Source organism: Sander lucioperca, chromosome 13 (assembly GCF_008315115.2).
Source record: "Sander lucioperca isolate FBNREF2018 chromosome 13, SLUC_FBN_1.2, whole genome shotgun sequence".
NCBI lineage: Eukaryota > Metazoa > Chordata > Actinopteri > Perciformes > Percidae > Sander > Sander lucioperca.
Genome location: NC_050185.1, coordinates 16,424,015 through 16,437,036, shown reverse-complemented (window position 1 = coordinate 16,437,036; position 13,022 = coordinate 16,424,015). Strand labels below are relative to the sequence as shown.

The 13,022-nt window shown below is 39.9% G+C and overlaps 1 protein-coding gene across 1 annotated transcript in view; it reads left to right on the top strand.

Moving 5' to 3' along the window:
• Nucleotides 1–13,022, top strand: part of frem2a (FRAS1 related extracellular matrix 2a) — a 65,966-nt gene that overhangs the window by 38,129 nt on the left and 14,815 nt on the right. Inside the window, exons 4-10 of the mRNA XM_031280891.2 lie at nt 148–378; nt 4,238–4,363; nt 5,602–5,853; nt 10,434–10,583; nt 10,709–10,918; nt 11,900–12,097; nt 12,493–12,657. Of these exons, the coding sequence (XP_031136751.1) occupies nt 148–378; nt 4,238–4,363; nt 5,602–5,853; nt 10,434–10,583; nt 10,709–10,918; nt 11,900–12,097; nt 12,493–12,657 (1,332 nt within the window). The remainder of the gene's footprint in view (nt 1–147; nt 379–4,237; nt 4,364–5,601; nt 5,854–10,433; nt 10,584–10,708; nt 10,919–11,899; nt 12,098–12,492; nt 12,658–13,022) is intronic.

Genomic DNA, 13,022 nt, shown 5'->3' with positions numbered 1-13,022 from the left:
AATCTTGTTTTCATCTGTTTCTCTCTCCTGTCTCTCACGCTGTCATGGTCGCTTTCTTTGTTCTGTCTTCTTCCTGTCTGTCTTATTTTTTACTCATTTGGCCTTTCCTTTTTCCTTTTTACGTCTATCACTCTCTGTATCTTTCAGGCATTGGCACACAGGATGGTAGTGCGAAGAAAGACGAGGATTTCAAGGGCAAGTCCCAGAGGCAAGTCCAGTTCAACCCGGGACAGACCAGAGCCACGTGGCGGGTTCGGATACTGACTGATGGGAAGTACGAGCAGGCAGAGACCTTCCAGATTTTGCTCTCAGAGCCGGTAATGGGGGTGATGGAGTTCCCTGCCACAGCAACAGTTGAGATCCTGGATCCAAGTGACGGTCAGTCCTTATACGTCCTTCACTCAGCACACACATGAATATTTTTATTTTTATATAGACCATTGAATATTCTTTTGTGATGACAATATGATGAAGGTGTTTTTCTCCATAATAGACTATAAAAGCTGAAATGTATTTATACATTTGCCCATTTAGTCTGAATACTCTTAGAGGTTTTTCTATCTTGGCAGTAGGACCATTTCTAGAATACAGATGCAGAATTGTAAGTGTTGGTAGCATTCATCCATAACAGGGGTGCCCAGTTTCTGTATGGGGTTCATTTATGAAACTCAAAGATTATAAAGAATTGAAGTGCGCAAAGAGCCAATTATTGATTCATTCTTTATTTCCCTTTTTTTATTCAGTTTAGTGTCCCTATTCCATGTGATATTCATAATCAAAAATCAAAATCGAATGCAGCCTCTATGGACAGACTGTATGGAGTATTATATAATAAGAATATAAGTTAATTAAATATATATCCAAAGCAGAGGTGTTTGCTTTGCCCATCTAAACAGACAAATGTAACAGACATGGTGAAGTTTCCGACATTTATAATGCACATCACACAAAATCTCGAAACCGCCACACAAGTCATCCAAAGTAATGAAAAATACACAACCCTTTACCGTGTATCACATTTGTTCTGTGAAGCATCAGTCAACTTGGCACACACAGAATGAAGAACTGTCAATATAAACACTGTAGATATACAGTAGTCATGTCAAATATGTCGTCAAGGAAGAAAGGAACAGAAATATGACATGACAACCAGTGAGGATTTGTTGTAGGGATGATGATTGTGTTGTGTTTTTATACTCACCAGAATTACTGAGTAGAATGCTTATTCCTAAAACCCAATGATACAAAAAAAAGCGGTATGTTTAGAGCTACTTGTTAATTTTTATTTGTCCGTTACCAAGGCCAAATCAAAGGTTGGTAGCCAATTTTGATATTGTGGTTTAGCAGTTAACATTGGTCAAACCTAAACAGTTAAGTACAGGAAGTCTTTCACTTTCTCTCCTAAATTGTTTGTAATCTGCCATTTTTACTCTCTTCGTTCTTTGTGTCTTTGTCTGCAAATTGGAATATTGAGTAATGTGACACACTGGCTGCTCTGCTCTATTAAGGCCAGAATTACTCTTTTTGCAGCTTTTACATTTACATTACAACTTTTAAGTAATTATAGATGTGCAACAAAGATGGAAACACTAAAGCTTCCATTGTGATGTGGTAATGCAGAACAGCTGCTCTCATCACTCTCTCTCATTTTTCTTCTTGTTCTCTCTCTTTCACTATGCTGTTATCTTTCTCCCCCCCCCCTCACATTCTCCCTTCTCAATCTATCCTCCCCTGTGGGTTAATTATGGTGCGTGTGGAGGGCAGGTGCTTATTTGTTTTCTGTCATCTCCAGGGCTTGTCTAATGTGACAGAGATGTGCCACTCTAATGGGCAAGTGAAGCTTTAGCTATGCCTGTGGCGTTAGCTGTACTCTAGCTTCTTTCTCTAAAGATGAAAACTGGCTTTGCCTGGTCTTCTGGTTAGTTGGAGATTCCCTCCCCAGAGGACATGTTAGCTAGGCTAATAGCTTTAGAAGGAGAGAGGATCGCTAACTTTAACCAAAAGTGTTCCAAAATGAAGGCGAGCATAACAAGCTAAATTTGTTTTAACAGCACAGACAGTCTCTGTTTGTCTGCATGAATGCCTGGAGCTCTTCGTTTTTGTTTATTATTGTTGTTTAGTTGTAAAAATGTGAACCCTCCACCACTCTTTTGTTAAGCCTGTTGTCTTTTATTAATAATGAGGAGTGGGCTTGTTCTTTAGTGCGGTTGCCTGTGGTGCACCCACTTTCAGTGCTGCAGCAGACACAAAGTCTGTTTAATTACAGGGTGTGATAGCCTTCTCCTTTAAAACTTTGTGACTTTCTTCATATATAATCCATGCACAGTACTGACTGAAGATGAAGGTAGCAGCCTGCTGTTTGCTGCAAGTAGTACCAGCATCTTGCAGTCAGTGATATTTTTGGTGTTTCCTCTATATAGCAGGGATGCTATATATCAGTAAAGCTGTTACTATACTGCATTTTGCACCAAGGTCATTCCACTAAATGATGAACTGATTTCTGCTTTGTCATTTTTTGTTCTGTCTGACATCGCAAGGCCAGCTGCAATCAAGCATATTCTTGTGAAATCATAGGAGCGTTAGGATGTAGAATATCTTGCCTAATGTAGGACACATCAAATGTTGTGAGTGTGTTGCTGCTTTGAACACTTGGTGTTGTGCTGTGTTAAGTTACATAGTGCTATCAGATGTGGGTCTTTAGAGACTGTTTTGTTTTACATTTATAGTTACATTTAGCTTATGGGCATGACCAGTTTTACAATCTGTAACAATATGTGCAACAGTCAACAATCAGACACTGGAAGCAAAGAAAACATCCCTACATCCATAGAGTATTCATGCAATTATCAATAATGGAGCAGTTCTAGACATAAAAAAATAAAAACCAAACAGTTTTTTTTTTTTTTTTTTTTTTTTTTTTTTATGTTGGCAAGATCAGGTGCAAGTGTTGACTATTTTATAACACCTTCTGTAAAAGCGTATGTTTGTTTTTTTCTCCCAATGAATGTGAACTTGACCCACTTGGCTGAAAATTAGCTTTTTGTAATTCTTCGGTGGATTTAGAGGCACCAGAAGAGCGAAGTGTGAGGTGAAATGTGAAAGAACTGTGAGGAGAGGAGGTGTGCAGTAAATGTGTGGCGGGAGAGAGAGAAGAAATTCCGGGGTATAACGGTGTGTGTGTGTGTGTGTGTGAAAGGTAAGCAGTAGACCCTAATCCCCTGCTATGTAACCCCCTGGGGAGTGACAGATTGTGGGCAGCGACAGAAAGGAGAAATGGACGAGAGGGGAGAAGATTGAGAGGAGAGAGAACGATTTAGGGAGAGTTACCGTAAGAGAAGAGAAATGTTTGACCCCCTGCGGTGCGTATGATTGTCTTATGTTGATAACTTCAACCCAAAGAGTCATCTCAGGTGTTGATCTCTTTTTATGCTGGGTGTTGAAATAAACATCCAAATCTGTTTTTTTCACTGATTTTTCACACTCCAGCGCTTGCAATTTTAATGCAAGTTTTTGTCGTACAAGCAAGCACCAAGTGTCTTGAAGCTCCCATCGTTCATTAACTCATTCATTCACACGCTCAAAGAGAGAGGGGGAACAAAGTCACAAGAAGATCTGGGACGAGCTGAAGCTCAGTCCACTCTGCTAGCATTTTTATTGGTCCCTGTGCGTCTGTGGAAAATAGCTCCAACATTTATTGTTTCTGTATAAGTTTTTTGCTTTGATAGATGACGCTTTCACTGGCTCTAAGTCTCTCTCTCCATCACAAAGTCGTCTCAGAGAAGGAGAGGCGAGTGGAGAATGAGAGAATGAAAAAAATCAAAGTGATGGTTTTGCTGGTTCTGCTGACCCCTCTGTGTATAGAGGAGCCGATGTGTGAAATTCCAAGTTGATGCCACTCAGTGGGAGGAACTGAAAGGCTTGCATGTGGAATTGTCTGCGACACACCAGGCAGTAAGAAAAACTTCCAAAGGGGTCTCTTTGAAGAGCACCTCTGGTTGCATCGAACCAAAAAACTGTGAAGGAGTGTTATTTTTCAATATGAATAAGCACACTGCAGGACCACCATTTCAATAGATTTAAATAAAGAAATTCAGCTGCGGCTCACTAATGCAGAGCCAGAACAAAAGCCCTTGATGGCCTAATGTACTGTGGATTTTTGTAGATTGTTATACATATCATTACCCTTTTCTTTTTTCCTCTGACTCCCTTCACTCGTTCTCTTTTCTCTTCCAAACAGAGTCGACTGTGTTCTTCCCTGAACAGATCCACTCAGTGGAGGAAGATGTTGGAGAGCTTTTCATCCCGGTACACCGCAGTGGAGACATCAGCCAGGAGCTCATGGTGGTCTGCTACACACAGCAGGGTATAGACTAGCGTTTTCGCACCTCATCTCACCAGTTTACCCTCAGGGTACCCTGCCTGTCTGCCAGCTTGCTAGTCAGACTAATCATATTAGATGGTGAATGTTATTATTTAAGGCTCAATAAATGTTTTTACCACATATCCTGTATTTACATAGATAATTAAAGTGTGAGGTATAGATAAAACATTAAACTTGGTTTACGATACCCATATTATCATACTTAAAATAAATCATAACAGCATCCGACAACACTCATAACTCACATTTAAATGTTGTTTGGGGATACTGCACACATAAGAAAAAGTCTCATTAAATTTGAGAATAATAGTATAGTTTCAATCTTCTTTGCATTTCCATCAAAGATTGTGCCTTCAAATCTGGTATCCACACTGTTTGGATGTGATGTTAATGTACCCATGTTTATGTTGGAGTGTCAGGTGGACCTGTTGCACTTTTCCTGTTTGACAGTGCCAATGAAATCTGTTTAAAACACAGCCAACGCACTGGAAAAGATGCAGTTCACACCACATTTGCATTCTCACAAATGAAAAGTAGCAGCATAAGCTCAGTAGTATCACCGTTAGCTGTTAACCGGTGCCTTTTCCGAGTTTTACAGTTGTTTATTCAAATCAATAACATGCTTCCATACAACCTCCACAACAGACAAATGAAGAGATAATGCATACACTGATCAGAGTAATGAAGGCACTTTTGTTAAATGTCAAACAGCTATAATGGCTACACCACAGGTTTGATTTTGAGACAACCCATGGAGTTGGTCTGTTTCCATTGTGTTCTGGCATTAAAATGCTTGCTGCAATTAAAGGTCAAACTTTCACAAGCTGTAATGTCTACCATCTGATTTTATATAAACTAAAGGGAAAATGTATCTAATTACTGATGACATGTTTTTGTTTGTTAACCTGATGTGCTCAACCCCATCTGAAAATCACTGCTTTTCACATGAAATTCAGTGAATTGTGAATATGTAAATTATTATTACTACTACAAATGCAGTCGATCCATTACAGGAAAAAATGAACCCGAAACTAAGCACTCAGTATTCCTAAGATAAGAGATGCTGTCTGAAAAACTGCTATACAGTATGTACCAAGGGCTTGCGTTTTCTGATGCCTTTTACAAATACTATGTTTTAATTATGTACTTTTTAAACGTGGAGTATCTTTCAATTTCTTCCTAAACTCCTGTTGTCTCTACTTTTGCTGTTCCCTGTGAAGGTTCTGCCTCAGGGACCATTCCCACCACCGTCCTGTCTTACTCGGACTACATCTCCCGTCCGGAGGAGCACGTCAGCGTCCTTCGCTTTGACAAGGGCGAGAGGGAGAAGCGGTGTCTCGTGGTGATTATCGACGACTCTCTGTACGAGGGCGAAGAGAGCTTCAACGTCACTCTTTCACTGCCTGTCGGGGGGCGTCTGGGAATCCACTACCCCACCACCAAAGTCAACATCTTAGAAGATATGGATGATGGTAAGGCCTGCTGATGCTGCCCCCCATCTTCCTATTTCCAGTGCTCTTTCTGTGCAAGTTATAATAACTTTGTAGAAAAAACTCCTGTTAAACAATTTTCTCTTTGAACGTGATGTACCCAAATCACACAGATGAGAGGTTGTGGTGAACTTTGCAAAAAGGTGTTATGTCTCCAAAGAGACTGAGAAGATAAATTTCTTCAGCATGGTACATGTATGTGCAGGGCTTTAGGTTAAACAACACATGCGTACTATATGGACACATACAGGCGCATTAAACACAGTGTGTGGGTGTCCACAGTGCTTTTCGTTCTGGTTAATTGTCATCAGAGCCTTTATATCACAGGAGTTCACTTAATTAAGCTTGTTTACAGACTTACTGGCTGTTGAGGCATGTTGGAAACACCCTGACATAGACTGTTCACCCGCAGCAGACACATGGATTCAACCTCCTGTCATACTGTCATTCAGACAATTTTTAATTAAAGTCGAGACTCACACAGGAGTCCAGTGGGACTACATTATGTAGACATGTGCCTGGTCTTACAACATTGTATGGACAAAGTAGATTACGTCTTCTGACAGGCAGAGAAATGAGTAGAGGATTTATCTGGGGAAGGAGAAGCCTGCTGGGAAATTATTATTCTAGTCTACAGGCATTCCCCACCATCTCACTATTTTGCATTGATACACTTTATAGACATTATTAAAAAGATTGAATGTCTCTGCTCAAGATTTCTTGTTAAATGCTATGCTATGGATTGTTACATTATAGTCCTACTTTTCTTTTTCTAGAGACGAGGGACTGGTGCTGTAATATATTTGGGTCAAACTCCAGCATCACCAAGGCCTTATAGATAGTGTCAAGGAAGTTTTTCCTGTCCTTATGTATGTCCTCTCATACACGCTAATAAGCTAACCCACTCATCTGGCATCAAAGTAGAGAAATGCAAACTGTCAAAATTGCCCAAGTTTCCCATTAGTAAAATCCTAAACCAATATTTTAAGATGAGTTCTGAGAAAACATATCAACAATAAGATCTAATTGACCTACATCTAGTCCAATTAGTTAATTACTTGTTTTTATTGGCTACAATGCTCTACATTTATAAACATGGCTGTGCCCTGAATTAATTTTTTTCATCGTTGCTATTTGAGTGTTCTCTTACCTTGTTAAGTAGATATTGAACTTATTATTGGTCATATGTGGTGACCTTGAGTGACGTGAAAGGGGCCCATAAATAAAATGAATTATTAAATATAATTAAAGCTATAGTGTGTAGTTTCTGCCGCTCCCATCAGGAATTCTAAGCAATGACAACAAAACTGCAGCGCATCCACATGATACAAGCCTTCCATGACCGCAAAATGCGGCTTTTATTTTGTCATACATTGTATCGGAAAGAATAGTGTCAAAGAGGACTTGTCATACCATTGACAGACTGCAGACTGTGATAAATAAGACAATGACGACTCATTTAGGGATACAAACAATTGTGCCAAATTGAATGTGTGTGTGTTTGTGTGTGAATGGAGGCATCTGGGGGCTAGTTAACAAGAAACATGACACACTGTCTGATTGTTAGTTTATTGTCAGAAGACTTCAGTTGTGCTGAGTTCAAAGGAATGGAAATATGTTTGTGAAAGCTCAACTCCAGTGAGAGATGATGTGTCATTTTTAGCCTCCCAAAGGATAATACACTATCACCGACTGCTCTAATACCTGCACACAGACAGTCAGACTGCACCCTCCTTCACTTTAATACAACCTCAACTGGCCAAGGAAAAAAACAAGAATGTTGTGTGTGTGTGTGTGTGTGTGTGTGTGTGTGTGTGTGTGTGTGTCTGTGTGTGTCTGTGCATAGACCAAGTTAATGTTAGACCTCAAATTCGGCATCAAAGGTAAGTGGTGAGAAAAGCACTTGTAAAACTCAGTGTGACTGCTAGTGCTCTCTCTAGCCCCATTTTTCCTTCCCCCAGGTCAAAGTCAAGTTCAGTCCCAGTTCTCCTTCCATCTATTTTTCCAGTACCACAATTCTTTCTCTCTCTCTCTCTCTCTCTCTCTCTCTCTCTCTCTCTCTCTCTCACACACACACACACACACACATTCACACTTTCTCTCACTTTAGCTGAAAAAAATAAGACCCAGGGGTGTCTGCTAGATTTAGTGCTTTATCAGATTAAACTCTACAGTACCTGTCTCCCTGAGTGTTGAGCTCCGCATGGCTGCATACTCACAGTGTTGTCATTTCCTTGCACGCTGCCAAGGAGAGAGGACAGTCAAACTCTCTCAGTCAGGTGCATATGGTCACAGCTGAGTTTGTAGTATTGTAGATTAGCTCAAATATTTCTTGGAAACCCAGTCCTTTATTTCAATATTAGGGCAGCCTTACCGTTGGTTACACTCCCAAATGAGTATACGTGCTCGCTCATTGCATGTTTGTACATTATGACCTCACTGTAAACCAAATTATTTTAATTATGCATGCCATCTTCCACATATCCTCAATTAGCATACAGGCAGCAAATTGTGGTAAGAAGGTCATTTTCTTCCTTCATTTTATTTACCTCCTGTTACATGCAGTATACACATTTAATTAAATAAGAAAAGAATAGTGAAGAAAAATAACGTGATGTACAATATGTATCAGAACATATATCATTATGTATGTTATGTATGTATGCATTTTAACCCAAAGCATCAATGGGAAGTTTATAACATAAAGAAAAACACCTTATGCTTGAGGATAATATTTACAGACAATTTTGTAAGAGCTTCCAAAAGCAGGGGCCCTTCTCTAATAGGACAGCTGAGAATGCTTTATAAACTGTATTTAAAGGCACAGTGACACACAAATGGCTACAGTAACCCACACATAGTAATTATCACAATTTGGCTTTGCACCTTCTCCAGCCCTCACACACACTTCAGAGTGCTAAACCCCAGGCATGGCCCCAGAGGGCAGAGAGGACGCAGTTCTCACTCATCATCAGTCATTACTCAACTCCCTCTTGAGTTGTCAAAAATTTGTCGTCCGCAGGCACAGCTGGGACATGTGTGAATTCTGACATGTATATTAGCACTCAAGCAGAAGTTTCCTCTCTGGGCATAAAGGAATGTGTGCCAGACTGCTTACATAGTGTTTACAGATATGCTACATGTTTCCGCTACTGTTGTTAAGGCATGCATTAACGCATAATAACAATAATAATAATCCAAAAAACACACTTATCAGCCCGTCAGACTGTTTACCAAAGTATTTGGTTATGTTTTTATCCATGTGTTTTTCCAACTTACATAATCTGTAATTTTTATTTGACTCTGCCACTGTGCAAATACACAAATTCTATTTGCATTACAAACCAGCACTACATCTGTTAGGTGAAGCAGAGTGTGTAGGAGTAAAGGTATGAGAGAAAGACAGATGCATTGAGAAACCTCAAAGTCTTTAGATAGAGAGATAGGACACAGGCTGCACTTGATGTGTGATACTCGCTAGGTATTGTTGCCCTGGGCTGTCACTTATTCTGTTAAATTGAGAGTCAAAATGTAACTGCAGTACATTTTCTCATTCTCCTAGTTACGCACACTATGCTTAGATTTTGTTATCTGGCCCAGTTAAAGTATATAAATAAAATATGAAAGTTCATATATCAGTAAAGTAATATTCAGTAAAAGAAATATCTCTGGACTGCTGAAGTGTTTGATCATGACACAAAAAAAATTATAATACGCGTGCTATTTTTGGATTATATGCCAGAATATAAGAAAGGAGCCGAGTGAAAAAGAGTAGCATCTTAAAACAAAGACAGAAGAACTTCTATTCTGTCAGTTTTTGGACTTGACAGGGGGTATGAGAGAAATAAAGCCGTCAAATACACATTGGACTGCCTCCACTTTTGCTGCCGCAGGAAACAATGCCAGTTCAAACAAGCCTTTGAGCAGTCTAGGGGGCCGCTTTCTCTCTGTCTCACCAGCACACTATACCACATTCAGAGAAAGAGACAGACAGACACACACACACACACACACACACACACACAGACCTTGTTTTTTAGTGCTAAGTGCATCTTTTTTTGTTGATACTCAGTGGTTTCTGTCAGAAGAATGGCAACAATAAGGTGGGATGAGAGGCCAGGAAAGGTTGAAAGGTTACACTTCCCTGCAGTTTAACTTTAGACTAATGGGCTGTCGCAGTTTGACCTCTGTGTCTGGCTGCTGGCTTTACAAATGAATCGTGTCAGACTGCGGGTGGCTGCTGACAGGCCTAATGTTACCACAGGTGCACACATAAGGAGAGGAGTCAAATAGCATTAACTAAACAAAAAGTAAAATAACAAAGTTGCAAATATGAACCCTGCTACAAAGGTGGGTCATATGGGGTTGTAGGTCATAAAACAGAATTTGTTATCTACAAAGGTGTCAATCGGCATTTTAACAACTAATAGAGCACTAAAAAGGCCAAATCGCCTGTGGCAAATGTGCAATGATCAATAAAAGCTCTAAAATATGTAATATGTTCAACAGTCTGGAAATTCATGTTAGAATATATTTCCCTTTTGTGTTTTTTTCTTCTACAGCTCCTGTGTTTTATTTTGGAGAGATAGAGTATCATGTGGATGAGAGTGATGGATACGTGGAGGTCAAAGTGTGGAGGACAGGAACCGACCTGTCCAAGTCCGGCACTGTCACTGTCCGCTCTCGCAAGGCCGAGCCCGTCTCCGCAGAAGGTAAGCTCCCAGTCACAGAGTCAAGTGTTGCTTGTGATTTATTGGAAATTATTGAATTTACCAATAAGATCATCTGTCTGCATTCTGCACGTCTACTCAAAGTCTTATCATTGTCATTCCTCTAGCCGGTATTGACTATGTGGGCATCAGTCGTAACCTGGACTTTGCCCCGGGCATCAGCATGCAGACATTCCGGGTCACCATTCTGGATGACCTGGGACAGCCAGAGCTGGAGGGGACTGAGAGCTTTGAGCTTGTCCTACGTATGCCAATGAACGGCATCCTGGGTGAACCTGGGAAGGCTTCAGTCTTCATCAGTGACTCTGTGTCTGACTGTGAGTGACTTCATTTATCTATTGAGAGTTTTTCTTTGTATAATCTGAATGTGTAATTGTATCTGTCTGTGTCAGATGTGCTATATGAATAAAGTTTATTGTTATTGGTGAAGATAACTGTCGAAAGCATTGAAACATTAAATGAAAGCCTTACAAAGTACTAATGTTTTTTTTAAGATTATTTTTTGGGCTTTTATGGCCTTTAATTGATAGGACAGCTTGAATATAGGAAAGGGGAGAGAGAGGGGGGATAACATGCAAAAAATGGCCGCGGGTCGGATTCGGGCCAGGGACTCAGCCTACACGGGGCGCACACTCTACTGGGTGTGCTAGAGGTCGCCCCAGAAACATGTGTTTTTCATCTTGTAAGAACAACTTCTTTACACTGCAATTTTGCGGCTTTACTAGACAGCAATATATTAGGGCTGTCCTCGACTAAAGGAATTCTTAGTCGACTAACACTTACATGATTTTGTCGATTAATCGATTAGTTGATGTAATCGACAGAGCTGTGCTCTTTGAGAGGTGGTTAAGACTAGAAAAGCACAATATAAATGTAGTTAATTAACCATCTGTAAAACTGAGTTTCTCCACAATTAATCCTGCAAAAGCACCACTTTAAATCTTGTGTTTACCAGAAATGTGCTCATAAGTTTCTTGGAAATGAGTAATTAAGCATGAATAAGCATAAAATATGCGTCATCAACTAAAGAAATCTTAGTCGACTAAGACCAAAACGACCGATTAGTCGACTAATCGACTAAGAGGTGGCAGCCCTACAATATATTTGTCACTTTTCTTTCGCTATGTATTCATAGTTTTGCAACTTTCATTACCTACATTCAGCTTGTTGTGACAGCTGTGCTTTTTGATTTGCTTTTTAAAATCACTCCAGTCAGTTAAATTCAGCCCAGACAACATGCTAGATATCATTACTTGCTTTTTCCTATGTGATTATTGAACTATCCTTTTGACTGACAGTGCCAAAGGTCCAGTTCCGCGAGCCGGTGTACACTGGAGAGGAGAGTGACGGTCAGATCACAGCAACTGTGTACCGCAGTGGCGACATCAGACACAAATCCACTGTTCGCTGTTACACCCGTCAGGGATCTGCACAGGTCGCCTCCGACTTTGATGAGCGACCAAACACAGAAACATCTATCATCTCTTTCTTACCAGGTAATTTCATAAATCACACAAGTACATCACACATTTTCTCTCATTTAAAAAAAAAAATGTATCTTGTGTCTTGAGAGTTGACACCTTTTTAATTAAATAAACTGCTTTAAACAAGAAGCAGTTTTTTTGTCACACATTTTCTGCAAAATCAACAGTGCCTTGCAGATATCGCAAGTTTAACTATGCTCCACACATTACCTACTGCGCTGTCATTTTCAGTATTTCTTTACAAAATATGTGCAAACAGCTTCTGAAAACTCGAGGAACTGATGAAAGTTAAAGTTATATAAAAAAAAGATGTATGCTGTAAAAAGGAAAAAAAAGAAATATTGCAGAACTTATTCTATCCTTTCTTCCACCTCAAATTTTTTGACATGTACCGTCATACACTCTAGGCGAGGAGTCAAAGCCATGCATTCTGTCACTGGTTGATGACACGCTGTACGAGGAAGGAGAAGAGGTGCGGTTGGTCTTAGGTAACCCGAAGAGTGACTCACAGTTTGGCGCTTCACTGGGAGCTCTGAATGAGACCCTGGTGAAAATCAAGGACACAGCTGACAGTAAGTGAGAATGAAGAAGAGGAGACGGAGGGGGGAGGAAAGTCAGGAATGAAATATATAGTAAAATATAAAGCAGTTTAGGGTTGCCACCTCTTAGTCGATTAGTCGACTAATCGGTCGTTTTGGTCTTAGTCGACTAAGATTTCTTTAGTTGATGACGCATTTTTTATGCTTATTCATGCTTAATTACTCATTTCCAAGAAACTTATGAGCACATTTCTGGTAAACACAAGATTTAAAGTGGTGCTTTTGCAGGATTAATTGTGGAGAAACTCAGTTTTACAGATGGTTAATTAACTACATTTATATTGTGCTTTTCTAGTCTTAACCACCTCTCAAAGAGCACAGCTCTGTCGATTACATCA